General features: G+C 30.3%; 1 protein-coding gene across 4 annotated transcripts in view; it reads right to left on the bottom strand.

Annotated features, from left to right (window-relative positions):
• The window catches only part of myo (growth/differentiation factor myoglianin), a 37,356-nt gene that overhangs the window by 6,743 nt on the left and 11,537 nt on the right, over positions 1–19,076 (bottom strand). For 3 of the 4 annotated variants that reach the window (XM_089219285.1, XM_089219287.1, XM_015512199.2), the window contains 3 exons: positions 8,990–9,688; positions 1,254–1,456; positions 891–1,082 (listed from right to left, as the gene is read on the bottom strand). In XM_089219285.1, coding sequence (XP_089075411.1) covers positions 891–1,082; positions 1,254–1,456; positions 8,990–9,629 — 1,035 coding nt within the window. In that variant the 5' untranslated portion in view covers positions 9,630–9,688. Of the gene's footprint in view, positions 1–890; positions 1,083–1,253; positions 1,457–8,989; positions 9,689–9,952; positions 10,193–19,076 lie in introns of those variants that run through there. The other variant, XM_089219286.1, reaches the window with a different exon arrangement.

The following is a 19,076-nucleotide window of genomic DNA, read 5'->3' as shown; positions in this document are numbered from 1 at the left end:
ATATATTTATTTACAACTATAATTATTGTTACACATTTTATATAGGAGGTACCTATACTATTAAATATTAATATTAAAATATGTGTTTACTATTATTATGTTGTTAGGATACCCTTCTCGACGAGCATTTTCGATTTTCGATTTTTTTCTTTCTTTAATCCACCGACAGACGGTCACAAGAAAAAATATATATATAAATACACACGTATGTTCGTGTGCGTGTGTGAGTGGCTATTACTTATTTCGCACTGCCGTCATGCCTGTGGCGCGTACGATGACGTGCGTATAATGTTACGCTATTTTTTCGCGATTCGTATTTCGTATAATATATAAAAGCCAGTCGACATTATTATATACCATCAGGTGGGTTATACGCGCCGTAAGGTATGTTTTATTATGTTATGTAGTCGAGTGCAAAGTGTATCGAATTATTGCCCGGTCAACAGTTTTCTAATGCGCGTTGCTTAATAAATATGCGGCGATGTTACAATAATGTCCAAGTTCACCGGTTTCTCTATTATGGTTGATAATGTTCAATTAAATAAAGTCTACCGTTTCCTTCACACGGGCGAATCCCCCCTCCTCTCCGGCCTACGATAATAGTTTATTAGTATATAACGTGTAAAAAGAACCGCGCGTAGTTCTCATATTATTATATAATACCATACCACTGGAGTTGTAATTTCGTTAGATTATGATGAGGTTATTGTTAATTAATTCACGATTCTTTTCATATCGTCATGTGTCCGCCATATTATACAATAATTATACATTAAAATCATATCATATTATACGTTAATAACACAACATAATAGGTATTCCATGATACCATAATATACATTGTATAATATATGGCTGATGAGTATAATAATAAATTAATTATAACGTACCTCGGCCATGTCTTCTCTTTTCCTGGCGTCCGTTACGTAAGGCGTCCTGACGTGCGTGGTGTTCTTGTTCACGTAGTACGCGTGCACCACTAACGTCAGGTTCTTGGTCCCGTCCGTGGTCTTGAACCAGTCGGACATGCGCCTCTGTAGGTCAATGGGCACCCAGCCCGGTTCGGTGGTGTTGACCACGCGCTATACAAACAAATAATGAACTTATAAATTGTGACCGACAAAGCTCGCCGAGCATATTATAATATTGTAATATTGTACATCGTATAGGTTATGTGTTGATTATCTGCGAAAATCGATAGCAACAAACTCTGATTTCGATTAGATTACACTCATCACACTGACGTGACTCACCTTTATGCTGGACACGAACGTCTGATGCATGGTGTTTGGATTGATCCTGAACACATCGATCATGACCACCGCGTCGTCGATGACCACGTCCAGCCGTTTCTTGTACAGCCACAGGATCGCTTCGGTGATCCGTTGCTGACTCGTCTGCTCGGAGAACGTAAAGTAGAGCGGATAGTGGCCTCGTAGTTTCGGCGTCGTAGGATCTGTGTACAGCACAAGCACCGACCCCCCAACAAAAGGGTGGCGGTCGGTATTTATTATTATTATGATTATGATTATTATTATTACCATTACACCATTAATCGTGTTTATTATATTATTATGAGTGTTCTGTTGTTGTTATTTTTGTTATTATCATTATTATTATTGTTACGATCGAAACGCCATCATTATAACCGCGTTAGGCAGCCTTCAAGGGACGAGCATATCATCAACCCCGGACCCAGCGGCAATTTCCCACGCACGCCACCGCACATCACGTGCACTGATAGTTTATATACAACATCACCCCTAAAATATTTCTTCAAACTTTCTGATCCCGTCAAGGTGCCATTAAGAAAAAAAAAACCTAATATAATAAGAAAAAAGGCGTAATTCGCCTAATCATCGTCTATATATAATATATAATATAATAAAATAATATATATTATATAAATTGTATAATATTTATTAGGTATATAAAAACCATAAATATATATATATATATATATATAAACATCATGTATATCTTATTACATGTAATCAGTTCGACTTTAATTTTGTAATAATATGATGTGGACGGCGCGCACAAGACGATAGCCGATAATCATCTAATGTGTACATTATATTATAGATAATAATATACACACACAAAACTCGGAGTCGTATAAATGAGTGCAACAGTGGCGTATCCAGGGGGTTGGGATATTGAACCCCCCACCCAACCAAAAAAATAATAAATAAATAAAATAAATTTACAAATTTAAAAAAAATTTCAAACATTTTTTAACCTGCCCCCGCCTCCAAAAAAATCTAGGCACGCCACTGCAGTCGTAATATAAATTATTATGACTTATGTGGTTGTTAGACGAATATAATAATATGATATGTGTGTAAAATAGTAAAATTTTTGCGGTGCACGACCCTGCATATATTTTTATTATACATAACTGTTTGTATATATTGTACATTTTTACTTCTCTAAATAAAAATGTTTCTACAATAATCTCTTATAGTCAATACCCAATAGTGCCTTTGTGGAACGTGGTATTGGTATTAAGCTTATAATCGACTACCAGAAGTCTATTAATGGATTAGATCAATTGGTTTAAATGTGCTAATGAAGAAAAAGGTGCAATCACCTACTGAACATTATTGATTAACAATATATTAAAATTATACCAATGTATAATATTATGTTCTTTAAATTTATGATATGATGTTTTTTATCATAATAATATATATATTTGTAAAAAGATAAAATGTCTACTGTTCCTAATATATATATTTATATATATATATATATATATCAAACACACAAATTTATCTAATATATATAGATGATTATATAAAATTTCATACACAACAATATCGTAAAAAAATAGCAAGGTGCGGGTTTGAATCCCTTATACTATTACTATATTTAGAAAATCATTTCGTCATTCCCCAAAAATCCACACCCACGTTAGATATTGTTAAATAAACCTCCAACAGGGTTGCCTTGGTACTTCGGACGCAAGTGAATAATACACACTATACTCATCGCTCCAGTTTTATATTATGATTGAATACAACATGTTCCTATAACACTTTGTAACATCATGAAGTTTTACAGTATCTCTATATTAAATTATTGAGTTTGTGAAACGATGCACCACGGACCGTCTCAAAAGTTTATATTCCCAAAAACCGACGGTCAGTGCGCGATCATAGTACGTCCACCGCTGTGGTAGGGTTTCCATCCGACCTTGATATTATACACATTCTCTTCCCCTCGTCGAGTATTAAAAGCAACGCGACGCGCACAGTCGCCCACCCAACTACCCGCCAGTCATGCTACCGGCTGCACACACGGCCAATTGACCATCACGCGTGTGATACGACGCGATTTTAATAACATTATTTTGTCGACGAAGCGGTTGAAAGAAGTCACTGATCAAATTCGAAAACGTCGTCCATCGATGACGTACAAATAATGATATAGGTATTCGCCCACGTCGTATTCCCGCGGCACGTGGCGCATCTATATATTGCTTAATATAGTATTATAATAACAATGATACAGATATAAAGATGAAATATATCGAATGATAATTTATTATTAATTATTGTTTGCGTTTGAATGGGGTTAAAAAAAAAAAATGAGAAATAAAAATTGAAAAAAAAAACGGAAGAAACAGGTTAGACTTGTCGGGAAATAATAATTACGCTATAGATAATAATAATTCACATTTCTCAGAACAGCTACTTTATGGTCGAAGCGTTGTATTCGGCGTAAGTACGCAAGAATCTGCAGTGTATTATATTATACACATATATATAATGACAATATTTAATGCACAATATCCTTCTATACCGTAACAATAATATTTCTCTCACTCCTCGCTCTATCTCTCTAAAATCTGCTTCTATATCTCCAGCATTAAAACCTCACGCAATACTCGATTTTCTACATACATTTTATATTATTATTATATATTTTATGTACGCGCGTGCGTGTGTAATGTGCCTATCCACGTCCCGTTAGAAAAAACTTAAACGTTAAACGTCGCATTTTTATTACGATATACTCTATAATATGAGTACGAGTGGTGAACACACACATACACACGTGCAACCCACATGCCTTCGAACAAAGCGTCCCACAGAGGGGAACGTTGCATTATTTGCGAGTTATATACTGCAACTAATCATCCGACGGACTAAGGTTCGCGCAAGATAAAGATGATAATATATGCGTCGCGTGTCGCACACGCACACATCCATATGTTATTACGTATAAAAAAATAAAGTATAATAGTTATGCGTATATCGTTTTAATCGATCAGCACAATACGCAGCAATGGCGTCGGAATATTGTGTAGATTTAGTCGTTTTTTTTGCGAAAAATTGAACGACAGGCCAATATAATAATAATAATAATAATAATAATATACAAATGCAGCATATAAAACACAAGTTGACCTATCATAATAAATTGATATCGCATATTAAAATACTACTATAATATTATATATACATAGAAACAGGAGCCAAGGGCGGTATTTTGGATATGAAACACCCCGCTAAAAAAATGCTGTCTATCCACCGGCATAAAAAAACAAATCGTTATAACATAAAAATTATCATGTGCTTACATATCATATAGGTATAATAACTGTAATATAGTATCACCCTTGCATATTTAAGAAGATATTCAAGTCAGACCCAGATCAAGAATTAAGACTTAATTCCGTACGACAATTATACGCCTATATAGGCTTTGTATTTTTAATTAATTTGAGTCCATAGGACTCAACTGTAATGTCGTTGATAAAGAGATGTATAGGCAAACGTATTGTTTATATGTCCCATTATCAATTAGTATGATCCTCAATTTTATTATTTTTATTTTTAATTATGTATTAGTAAAATAAATATATTTACTTTCACAATTTTATGTCTCACTTATTGAATACTCGTACAAAATATTGCATTTTTTGCTCTATAATTCTACATAGAATTTACAAAATCTATAAAACTTTTAAAAACGATAGTAATAAATTTGAAAAAATAAAATTTTAATATCTCTGACTATTGTTTAATGGTATTTAATATAAAATATTTTGTATTTAACTAATTTGATTCAATAATTAATAAATTGTAATACTTTATAAGCTTAATAAAAAATTGTGAACACATTCATTTGTGAACGGACAAAATAATATGTTATGATTCAGCAAAAAATAGTTTTTACACATATAACTACGTTGAATGATGACACACTATTAAAATTTAACAAACACTAAAATTGTTTAAAAGATTATTCATATTTTTAAAAGAACGTACTCATTTATTTCGAAATATTCTTCTACACAATTCGCGATAATGCGATTTGTATGTTAAACAAAATATACATATTTGCTGAAAAAGACTAAATATATCTGAAATGTATATAAAACATAAAAATTTGAATGATGAATTAATCTACGCAGCTTAAAGGTAACATTAATTTATTAGAAACAAAATAAAATCGTACAGCTGTTCTTACGACAATATAATTTATTTTATTTTATTTTAATTTTATCATGTTATTTTTTTATGATGATAAAAAAAAATGTCAAAATCGATGTATCATTCATTTTAGATCATTTAGATTAACTCTACATTAATTCAACGGATAGATGAAAAAATTATTAGCCTACAATAATCTATTGAACGAAGAAAAGTCAATTTCAATTGAATTCAATTAATAAAACACACAATAACCTGAATAATGTTCGGACAATATTTTTAACTTCGTTTTTCGGTTTAAATCACAAAACTTATCGAGAATCGTCACACTATATACCACACAGACTGTGCGCCGACCACTTTATATAATAGCGTAATATATAATATCCCATAAAGAATGTACATTGTACATAATATAATATTAAGCGAAATCTTCCCCTAAGGAGTATTCGTGGGGACTTGGGCATACAGGTATCCTCCAGTATGACGTGCTTGCAGAATCAGTGACCCTGTCTATATGGTAAGTGTGATATAAAATAAATTATGATATGATTATAATAAAATGTATGCATAAAGTATACATATTATTATGTGGGGGTACCCTATACATTATCGTATACTTGTACGGAAAATTTTCAAACTTCTCCTCCATTAAACGAGGCCGGGTGCATTAAACTGCACAAAAGATCGATCGATATTTAATTTCCCTATATTATATAGTACACCCGCAGATATCATTGTGAGCATACCTATGTATATATATATATATACATATATATATACATTTTAGGCACCGATCATTATGTAACCACTATGTATGTCTGTTAAGTAGGCACTATATATGTATTATTATTATTATATTACAGGTGTATGTTACTTAAGCAACCCTGAAAATTCGTACTAGCCGATGACAGCGAATTATAGAGCTTCACCCTTAAGACGAAATACGAGCATCCCGGAATTGACTTAGACAGTTTTTTTTTTTATTGTATTAAACCAGACAGCACACAGACATGTTATAGGTACTTATAAATTTGTTGCACGTGCTGTAAAATTACCAAGGTACCTAAACATAGTTAAGCGAGCAGTCAATTACTCGTACGACCTCCTCCACCCATATAGTTAATAAATTAATACACGAAGTATTATAACAACCAACGATTCTACTTTCGTATCGTTAACAATGAACTATAAATTTATTATAACACAAAATGTATATACATTTTAAGTTTTAACCATAATTTGTGAAATAAATTTTAGATTTTTTAAATTTAAATAGCATAAAATATTAGATTTAATTGTGTTATGTCGTGATAGAATTTATAGGTGTGCCATGGACAATTAATTCATTTTCAAATTCATTAGTTTTAATTACATATCCATACGATTTTAATTATATTCAAATCGTTTTAAAAATAAAAATAATTTAAATATTGTTTATCATATAAAAAGCAATAGGTATATCAGATTAAACATTGAACTAATATTTAAAATATGCATGAACTATATGAAATAAATATAATGTAAAACGTATTGTTATAATATTTTATTAGTATCGCTTTGAAAGTAGAAAAAGAAACATAAAATCACAAAAATCGTAGTATGTTTTATTCATACAAATGAAACCGTTAATTAATAAAGTATAAAAGCTAACTATTATAAATATTTAATAAGTATTCATAACAATATGTATACAAACAAAATTTTTGAATAATATAATATTACATAACTATGTCAGAAATTGTTAATTTTTATTTTTATTCTTAATAAAATATCCAAATTAAAGTTATATAATATTATTAAATGGTTTGTTCCTAACATTTTATATTATAATATAACCAGTTGTGATTGGGGCTAGGGGTTACTCGAGTATCTACTTAATTCCTTTAATTTTTTATTATTATTATTATTATGAGTTTTCAGTATACAACTATTATAACTTGACAATTATAGTATGACCCTTTAAATTTTAATGTATTATCATAATAATTAAAAAATAATAATTTATAACGATTGTTTTTAACTCCGGTTCCCCTTCAAATCGAAAAAAATCTTTCGCCCAGATAACGATTGTTTACGGTAAATTTTATATATATATAAATGACGAAAACAACTAATGCAATTTTTTATGGTATGCAATCAAAATTTAAACCTATTCTTTAGTTTTATCAAAGCTGTTACTGTATATATAACTCATCTTCAGAGTATAATTTAAATTGATAATATTTATCAAATACAATTAAACGATTTTGTGTTCATAAATAACCAACAATCAACTTAACAATTTGAAAAATATTCATGAAAATGCCATATCAGTTGTATATGAACGATATATAATTCCTTATGTACGTAATAAAATACCACAACACCATAAGATAGTAATAATAAGTTTTCCACTCCCATAAATTGTAAATTAATTTATAATATAATATTACATTAGATATATAATGTATAGAGATATTGTTTAATCTTTAACGTTCATGTTTCTTAAAAACAAATATTATACGTGGCTAGTATAAGATGGGTAATAGTATATAATAACATTAACATAAAAATTATACTAAAGCACAGTTTAAATATACTTAGCATAAGTTTTTAATTAAATATTTATTTTTTTTACATATCTAATATTTTTAATTACATATTGGATAAAAATAAATAATTACCTATCTATGAACATATTTTTTAGTTTTATATCAAATAAAACTACACTCTATAATCATTAATATATCAACTAAGAGATCAAAATGTTGTTCAAACGTTGTACAAAATAAAAATTCTTAAAGAGCTTTTAGAAATGGAACAAACAAAGTTAGTCAAATGATTGAAAATTATATATAAAATTGTCTATTTGTATTGTTGAACCCGTCAAATCAGAATCGTAAAATTTCTAATTAACTGTTAAATCGGAAAAAAGTTTAAAATATAAATTGCTTCTATGTCACAGATTTACCTAAAAATGAGATATCAAATATTATGATATATATTATACTCGTATATTTATATGGTAATACACTTATACCTAATACATCTATTTATATACCGGGATTTAAAAGCAGTAAGATAACTGTGAATATATATGATCGTTATTACAAACACAATATGATTCACTCACCATATAACCGTGACACGACTTCGAGGAATGGTTAAGAAATACCACTGTTAGCGAAAATCGTAAAGATATGTAACTCTAACAGGAACGTCACTTTATTTAGTATACGGTCGGACGACGATAGAATTAGAACGCGCTCGTTCGGTTTCGGTTGTTGGCTGAAAGCAGGGAGGGATGATTTTTTTAACCCGTGTACCACCTATAAACTACCTATTCTCAATCTAAGGGGTCGCTACCTCCTAATAGATGGCCTATTAGTTCAGGGATACCATCTGATCAGCACATGATATAATATGCTATCAGCAAGGCACTGAAAGACATATAACTTCAAAGGTCGCAAAATAGACGAATTTCTAATTCGACGTAGACAGTGTTTTACAGCGCTGTGAATCACCGCGGTTAAAGACTAAAAACTGTTCAGAGTTGTACTTACGCGGCTGAGCGAACGCTATCAGCTTGTGCGTCTTGACATGATAGTCGTCGTCGTCGTCGTTGTCACCGCCGCCGCCGCTATAGCCATTGATGTTGTCCATGGCCGCAGCGGCCGTGGTGGTCGAATAACCAGTCGCTTCGTCGCTCTGCATATCGGTAGCGCTGTCACCGTTCGCGTCTTGGTGGTGTGACTTATGCCGGATGTGAGGGAGCACCACCACCGAGCCACTATTTTCGTTGTTGTACTTGTTGATGAGAGCTTGCAGCGGTGGCAGATCGGTGGGCACCCGAGGCGGCAGTCGACCACCGAATTCTGGCGGCCGCTGCATGCCTAGTTTGTTCAGTATCGACGCTTTGATCAGCTCGATGCTCAGCGACTTGATTCCCTCATGGCCAAAGCAATTGGCGCACTGGACGGCGGCTGGCGTCCGCGGGGACTCGTCGTCGCCGCTGTCAAAGTCCTGCTGACGGTCGGCGGCGGCGGTGGCCGCGCCGCGTTGTCGTCCACCGCCGCCGCCGCCACCGCCGCCACCACTACCACCACCACCGCTACCGGCCGTCAACACCGTTTCCGCGGTGACCAGCAACATAGCGGCAGCGGCGACGGCGACGACCGCCACATTCGGCATCTTCCAACGCATCAAAGGTCCTGGGGTTATCGTTCCGTCCACCGTTTTCGTCCGAAATTCAATCGCACGTCCTGTAAAAACAAAACGTATTGTACATGTTATTACTATTAAAACGCGCATTTACCATCTCGGAATATATTTTCATTTATATTATTTATATGTAACGTAATAATGACGCGTGTACTCGCAACAATACAAATTAAAATAATTAATATCAATATAATATGTACGTAATATGTTATTTTAAAGAGCATTAATTGTATGTGCAAATCGTATATTGTTGCTGTCTCCGCTATAAATTGTCATATACGTATTTATAAACAGTGTTTACGTACATGTACTATTATTTATACGCGTTTATCTTGTGTGTATGTGTGTGTATGTGTGTGTGTGTGTGTGTGTGTGTGTGTGTGTATGTTTATGTGTGTGCGTGTGAGCGTGTGTGAGTGAGTGTGAGTGGCGCTGCAAGAAAAAGATATTATTTTCCGGCGATCCGTCTCGAAAGTTCTACGCCCGTTAACCAAGTGCGTGCCGCATCGGCGGCGGCAGTGGCGGCGGTATCGCGGTGGCGGTGGCGGTGGTGGTGGTGGCGGCGGCGGTGGTGGTGGCGGCCGCAACGACAACTGTCGCGTATTCATGACGGTGCGGTGGCGGTGGTACGCACACACGGTATAAGGTCGGGACGTTCACGCGACAGCCGACAGACCGTTACTGGTGTTTTCCCGTCCGTCCGTCCGCCATCAGACGGCCTCCGCTGCCGTCGTGTCAGGACTGCCGCCGCCACCGCCGCCGCCGTCTTCCAGCGCGCACTCGAGTTTAATATGCGTCTGTGATTATGATATACCTAAAATATTCTAATAAATTATATTATAATGTGCACTGACTAATATGCATGGCTAATATTACACTGGTATGATCTCAACCTGGACGAAATATCGTACAGTCCACGTTGGCGTGTTTTCGTTATTATTTATTACTATATAGGTATATGTGTAATTATGACGTAAGCCTGTTTGCGTTTCGCGGAGGACGACTCTAACAATCAGACAACGTGACGTAGGCTACGACATAGCACACATGCGTATAGAACCAAGTTCGAAACATATCAGTGTATTTAGCCACAACAAATATAATATATATAGTATATAGATGATGAACTTGTGTGTATGTGTGATATGGGGGGGGGGGGGGGTTGCAACTGCCAACGTGCCTTATAAATACTATAATATAATATGTGTGTGCACTGGGCAGATTTAATGGGCAGGTTATGCAATGAAATAAATTGGACCCCCTAAAAGTTAACCCTCCCACCACCCCTTCACTGAAAACTCGCTCATTCTGTAGATAATAAAACCCGACAAAAGATTAAGTTGAAAAATGTATACCCCGTTTAACTATGTTTTAAGAGGACGTTACATCGATGACGTTTAGCATTATTATTTTAAAAATCAGAGTGAATTGTACTTATTATAGAATTTAAAGGTAAGATTAATATCAATATTATCTAGAGCTCAACTCTAAGATAAGCTTTTATTGGTATTATATCATTTTTAAATTTCCTACCTTATTTTTTAACAGGACAATACACTTTAGTATCAAAACCACTAGCACATTATTGAAACTGGTGAGCGTACATTTAATATGTGGTGAATTTAAAAAATACTGCTTTTTTGAATGTAAATAACTTAAATATAGATATTATGTTAGGTTACTTAGCCGTGTTCTTTGCACCATCCAATGCGCGTAAATAGAAAAACTTCTGACATAGTCGAATTGTTTAAGTAACTTTAATAGATCTTGTAAAATAATTATTGTAACAAAAAGTTTTCTATAAAAAAAAAGCTTCGCAAGTCCACATTACCTTTATAGTAAAAATATATACTGTAAAATACTACCCTAGCATATTTATTAAAAAAAATGTCAGGTATTATCATTATTATCATCCAGGTTAGTTTATTTAGACGATATCGCACATTATTATCATCTATCAAGATAAACGAGTGTATTTACTATTGTTCGTAAAGAATAAAATGAATCTAAATTTAGATAATATATTATAATACCTATGTGATAAGTTAATTTTATTCAAACAATTTTTTTTTATTATTATTTTTATTGAGATATGATACAAAGTTATCAACACCAAGTTATATTAAAAACCGTGATAATTTAACAGTAAATAAAACAGGAATGTTAAAACAATACTTAATGTTGTTGATCATATTATAGTGAAAACGAACGGAATTTGAAACAATTAAAACAGTCCGTTTATTGCCATTCCCTTTGCAACTATATAGGTCATGACCACTTAAATCAGCAGATCGCAACTGCCTCAGTTCTATAAATGTATAGTACACGTGTCGGGGTGTCATATATTGCTATTATTATCGTATGATATATAGGTATACCCGCTGCCTCGCTTACAGTATATTCAGTTATATTTTTTCGCTTTATAAGAATATTTCGCATGGACTGAAAAACGCGTATTTAACACCCCCAGTGATGTGTGCGAAAAAAATTGCATCAAGAATATTTGCATAAAAAAAATGTATATACCTCATGGTCATTGTGTGTGTCTGCTCTTTTTAACGTACGGCGTAGAGGGAGGAGTCTCTTCGCACCCACCCTCAAAAGAACTTCTTATTCATAACTTATTAGCAAACACAGGAGCGACTATTTCGACAATAATTCAACCATATAACCACAATCTACTATACCTAAATATTATAACGTACCTACATATAATAAAGTGCATGGTGATGATGCAAAATTAACTTTCTATTAGAATCAAAATTTTTTAACTAACAATCCGTAGTAACCCTGAAAGGGGTGGAAATTAAATAAAAATTAAACCAAAATGTTTACGGTTTTCGTTACATAGATTACTTACATTTATTAGAAAAAAAAGCAATAGTGGGGGGAGGGGTTAAACTTCCAAAAAAACCCTGGCTACGCCACTGACTTTAATTACCTATCTTAAAGAGCGACAGTAAGTAATCGTTGTGTTGTACAGTATAGTGTATATCGTAATTGATCAATAATAATCACTGCATGTAATGTATGAAGTGTTAAATGATTAAAATTGAATGATATAAATCTAACTAATGGAAAACCGATTGTGATCAAAGACAAAAAATATATAAGACAATCTATCGGCCTATATTATTAAACGTATATTTTATGATATATGTGTATTACTGTAATTTATTTTACTATTAGTAATACGGTAAGTTGATAAAAGTAAAAATATTTCATTTAAAAATTGTATTATGAATTTAAAATATAATAATTAATAACTTATTAGTTATTATATACGTTAAAATTTTCAAGTACCCACAAATATTATCGCATAAAAAATATTATAAAAAAGCACAAAATCACAGCAAAATAACTAAAATTGTTATACGAGTACGTCGTATAAATACCTAATTTTGTCCAAATTTTAACTTAAAATACTTTTTTTTTTAACTGTGCCTTAAATTTTTTATAAATTTTATAGTTAAAATATAAACATCTGAACTCACCGTCTATTTAATTTTAAATCTTTATGACACAGCGAAAATGTCTTTACAACTTTTGAAAAAAAACTAAAAACAAATTTAAATTGAAAATATCTATAATTATCTCAAAAAAAGTTAAAATAACTAAAACCAACTTAACCAATACATTTATCGCTTCACTCAGAATCGATTAGGTATCTAAAATACAAACTATTGTGTTGATATGACTAAGGCCCAGAACTTGATGATCTAAAAATATATAAAAAATGCATAAAATGATGTAAAAATTGATAAATATTGTTATGATACAACAATTATTAAAATTTATTTTTTGTTTAACTAAATAAAACTATATATTAAAAAATACTACTTTTAGTAAAATTTCTTTTTTCGTCGAATTTCTTGTTTCATGGCAAAAAAAAAGATGATGAACATTGATAATCGACAAGCTAATGGAAATTGCATGTGTAACTTTCAATAAGAACAATGCAAATTTATGTGAAAAATGCGCCAAAAATACTGAAAAATTACTGTAAATTATAAAATTCCCTAAAAAAAGAAAAATTGTACCATTAAATTCTATACTTCATGAATCAAATATCTGTATAGATGTGGGCATTAGAAAAAAAGATTCAAATGCATCAAGCTCCGGTTATGAGTGTTATGACTTATGTGTTCATTTTAAAATCCTTTTTTGAGAAAACTTCAGTCCAGAAGGAGTGCTTTAAGAGATTAAAACATTCCTTCAGATGATTGGGAAAATTTAATTTTGTCCATAATAAATAATATAATATGTTAGTTTTTAAAAAATAGAGTATACAATTAAAACAATAAAATAATATTAATTATTATCACATAGTAGTATTTTATAGTTTTTCTAAGGGAAAAAAATACCGATAAATGTTGAAAAGTTAGTAAGTCAGCCTTCGTTGGTTCTACAAATTTTTTTTTTTTACTTATTCTTATTTTTGTTTAGTGTACTTTATAGATATATGCAATGCATACAATCAATAATAATGTACATTATTATTGGTAAACTATTGTCTATTACCAATTTATTATCAGCTTTAAAGTAAATACAACACAGTGTTACAATTAAAAGATGTGTAAGACGTGTAACTCGACGCATTTACTCGTGGCATTTCTTAGATAGTTAGGTATACTGAATACAGACATACAATCTAATATTATTATGATCAATGATCACTGACCACTAACGACTAATAAATAATAACGACAGTATGTTGATTGTACAATACTGTAACAAATCTTACTATATTAGTATAATAGTTTAGTAATGTATAAAATATTTTATTCTAATAACAATATGTTTCGAAATACAGTATCAGGTCTTATGGAGAAAAAATGTATATGATATAATTGGAAAATAAGTTATCAAACATTATTGAGTAATAAAACTAGAAAAAAATCAGTATCGATATAATAAGTACTTTTTAATTATTCATTAAATTTACAGTTAAAATATTTTATTGTCTTAATAGTTTCATATTATGTTTCAAAAATAATTATCTCGTTCAAATAAACCAATATTTCGTTTTCTATTATATTTAATATACTAACAATACCATGTATAAAATATTTATATAGCAGTTTTTATTATTCAACGTGCCAAAAGTAATTATTAGTATTTCTATCGTAATGAACAAGAAAGAAATTACATCTAGTATTTAGTGTTTATGAAGTTATTTTGTATTTTTATATTATAATATAATGTATCTAAAATATTAAAAATCAAGTTGAATCAATGGTAAATGGTAATAAAAATACGCCAATATATTACTCACCAAATAATTAACGACAGTATTCTATCAATATGACCAAGTGTATCCATTACATATTTTGTAACACAAATTATGCATTTAAAATATCAGAATATAATAGAATATATTATTAATAAGAATTAAGAAAATGCAATAGGAAATATATGCAATATACATATTATGACTCACATTCGAATAGTCAATATTAATTTGTTTTATTGATATATTTTAATTTATACAATACATCCAAACGTCCAAAAATATATAGTATCAAATATCTAACGTTTCACAACGATAATTGTTGAACGATTGTTATTTTCTCATATTATTATTGTTTGTTAACTGATGGGATATTTTTAACAAGCTCGTGTTCTTTTTATTTTAAAAATAGTTGTTATCTGACAGTTAAACGAATCGTTTGTGTATAACATTTGTGTTATCCGATACATAAATTGTGTAACGTAGTACCTATAGTAAAAATATTTGGGTTTCAGTAATATAATTGTGTGTCATTATTTTTCAGGTTCATAACACATTAAAGTAGTTAATAAACTTAAAATAATCATACGCATAATTAAATTTCGTACTTAGTAGTTAATCATTTTGTAAGATTAGATAGGGTACATAAGGAACAAATTTAATTTTGATAGTACCACCAAATTCATCAAAATATCTTTAGAAGTTACATGTATTATTAAGACGTTTTAACTTTTGAATTTTAAAAGGACAAAAAATACAATATTTACACCAAAGCATGTGATTATAAATGATGAATGATTATAAACTAATTAAACGACTACATGCACTAATTTAAAAATTAATTTCTTTTCTAATTGATATAAAACTATATAACATACCTACATATTTAAAACCAGTAGAATGTAATATTAATTTATAACAAAAAGTCTAAATCATGGGTTAAAAGCTATTATTTATGATTATGCCAAAGAATTTTTATCGATTATAAAACTATTACGTCAGAACCTGGAAGTACAAAATGTGTAAATCAATAATTGCTTTATCGATCACTATAGCAACTGCGACCTGCGTTACTCTTATATTAAAATTAAACTTTTCAATTCCTGCTAAACAGCCTGCAATATATAGGTATATATTTATAGCAAATTAATTTTTTTTCGATTTTAAAAATAATAAGCATATTAAGTTTGACAGTATTTATCGATAGTAAGTATACTAGTAATTTATTACTTTAAATTATAATATATTATTAAGAAGGTAAGAAATAAGTTGATATTCAATGAAATAAAAATGAATTATTAATTTGTTTATGTTTAAGTTTGATATTTAATAAATAATTAAAACCCGTTATTATTAATAATATTCAATACAGATGAAAAAATAATCTTAATATACTAATACCTAAAAAAGAAGCTGTGGGTTAAATACTTACATGTTATATTTATAAAAATAAAATTAGGTATTACCTATTATTGGATTTGTCACGCCATTAAAATTAAAATCAACTTTTAACTCTCAATGTTTTTGATCGTTAAGTAATAGGACACGATACCATTTCCGTTTAAGACATCTTGATGGATTACCAAGAATTCTACCTAAATTTTTTATAATTGAGTCTGAGAGGGTAATTAAACTGCTACGAAAATGTTTTTAAATATATAATTTGAACCATTCTCTAACAATTTTCATCTTGAGATCCGAAAATAATGTGTAATTAGAATAAGGTAGGTAATTGAATAATAATTATTTTTTTTATTATTTATTAATAATTCAATTAATTAATACAATACAATTATTGTATTAATGCGATATTTTGAATAATTTGAAATTTTATTGCATATTACAAAATGTTTTAGTAAGCGTGGATGATGCGATAATTTATTTTTTGTATTTTGTATTTAAATAGGGTGGGCTGTTTTAAATGAATAAGGTACTCATCAACATCTATTTATAACACTCGGTACAATTATTAAGATGTACCAAAAGGAATCCAAATTTATGATCAGGTAAAATGGACTTTTGGAAATACGTAGTAAAATTTTGTTTAGAATGAGTTTTACAAATTTTTGAAAAATACGAATATGGATTTATAGCACTGAAAAAAGATACAATGTCAGCCAGTTCATTAGACGAATCTTGGAGACTTAAGTTAAAAATAATAGATAGTTTCCAAAGTAACAACAAAAATGATAAAGAAAAATAAATTATAAAGTATATATATATATATGAGTTGGGTAGATAATTGCTTATTTGGTAGGTATCTAAATTGACTTAACCTTCAATGATGAGATCGAAAGCAAAGGATTTATTTAAGGCTACTCATAAATAACATATTTAATTTCGCTCGGTATGAAGTGTTATATTGAACGAAATATCGGAAGTCGAGAATTATGGGACTTGGCAACAACACGTACATTATCAGGAGACAGTAGGTAGATACTATTGCCGGGTGAAGTGGTTGGATATTTAAAATTTGTCAGATATATACATTTTAAATAATTTAGATCTATTTAAGTCAGAGCTAAAAATAGCACCATCTGCATGACTATCGGAAGATTTGGTGATTTGTATTTGCATGGTTTTTTTATCACCGTCATATTTTGGAGACAGACTGTTACAAACTTTCAAACGTCAATGGTTTGTATTTGGCCAACATTTTTTTTAGATGATTAGCAAGTTTATTATAATTATTTTTGTTTGAAGAAAAATGATTATGTCAGAAAAGAGATTCTACTCTGCTTTTATCCACTATATAAGCATTGAGTGATACGAATGTCAGATTTAAATGGTGATAATTTATCTGTCAGTTTGAATAACCCTGCTGCTGATTGGAATAACATTTGTTATATTATTTATAGATCAATCGATGTTATTATCGGATTTTAACCTAACGTTCAATATTGTTTTCTGATCAACAAGGTAGTGAAACTTAAAATAATCGAAACAAGCTTTGGTAAAAATCTGGTTTAAATTTTTTTAGACGATCTGTGAATAACATGCAGACAAAGTTTACAATGTTAATCGATTAAAATCTTTTGCATAATTCAGAAAATTCTTCAAAGCCTCTCACGAAAATTGGAGGGGGTAATTGCTTGCAGGATTATTCATCTGATCTGAGTCGAGAGGCGTGTTTGTAACAAGATGATCATCTGAAACTTCATTAGGATTTTTGTCTAAATTTACATTTTTTGTGTGAATTTTTTCGTCAGTTTTCATGTTAGATTGGATGATCTAAATGATATTTGTAGGTATCCACAATTTTAATCAGGTTGATCGGTCAATTATTATTATTATTCCTAGACATTTCAGTTATGAGATATTTAATATATTTGATGATTTTATCAGATAATGGTAACGGCAACGAGACGGTGGTGATAACATATGGTGTATGCTATATTATATAAATACCCGAACCACCGTGATGGTCTTCGAAAAGAAACCATCACGTATATGATATACGTAACATATATATACTGAACTTAGTGGATGGTTAAAATATGATATTTTATTATTTTAAGTGTGTAATTACGACATAAAAAAAAAAGAGTTGGGATAAATCTTAAATAGGAGGAATTTATATTTTAGTAGCTACCAAAAACTAAAAATTTAAGATACCTAGGTAGGTATTATCAAGTACATTAGGAGTGTAGCATAAACAATGTGCATGTACCGCAGAACTGAATAGGTACAGCCAGGAAGGAATATCCTTTAAAATTATTAAGATATTTACTATAAAATTTAACAAAAAAAAATGATTATTTTCTTTCCCTAATTGATTTATATTTTATTGTATTAATTTTTGTAATCTAATAATAATTGCTACCTCACTAATCATCATATCTAATAAGTCTAACTATTTGTTAATTTTTAATTTTTTTTTTTTGTTATGAAAGTAATTTAATATATGTATATGGGTTATCATTGTAATCAATAGTTAAAAACGTAGTATTACTTACATTTTTTTTTTCAATTGCGATTTACATTACAACAAATCATTAGTCATTACTCATTAGACATTAGTCAATACTTATTACAGTACATAAGTTTAAATAACATTAGTTCTTGAACTCTTACATATTGACATTATAATAGAATTAATTGTTATATCACGACAATATTACCTATATATCATAATAAGGATCACCTTTTGTTCTGCGCCTTTTTCATATAAGAGACTTGATATTACAAATATCACATTC

The sequence above is a fragment of the Diuraphis noxia genome, unplaced genomic scaffold (genome assembly GCF_037042655.1).
Source record: "Diuraphis noxia isolate RWA-SAM2 unplaced genomic scaffold, SU_Dnox_SAM2 contig0002, whole genome shotgun sequence".
Taxonomy (NCBI): domain Eukaryota; kingdom Metazoa; phylum Arthropoda; class Insecta; order Hemiptera; family Aphididae; genus Diuraphis; species Diuraphis noxia.
This window is presented reverse-complemented; position numbering and strand designations above follow the sequence as displayed.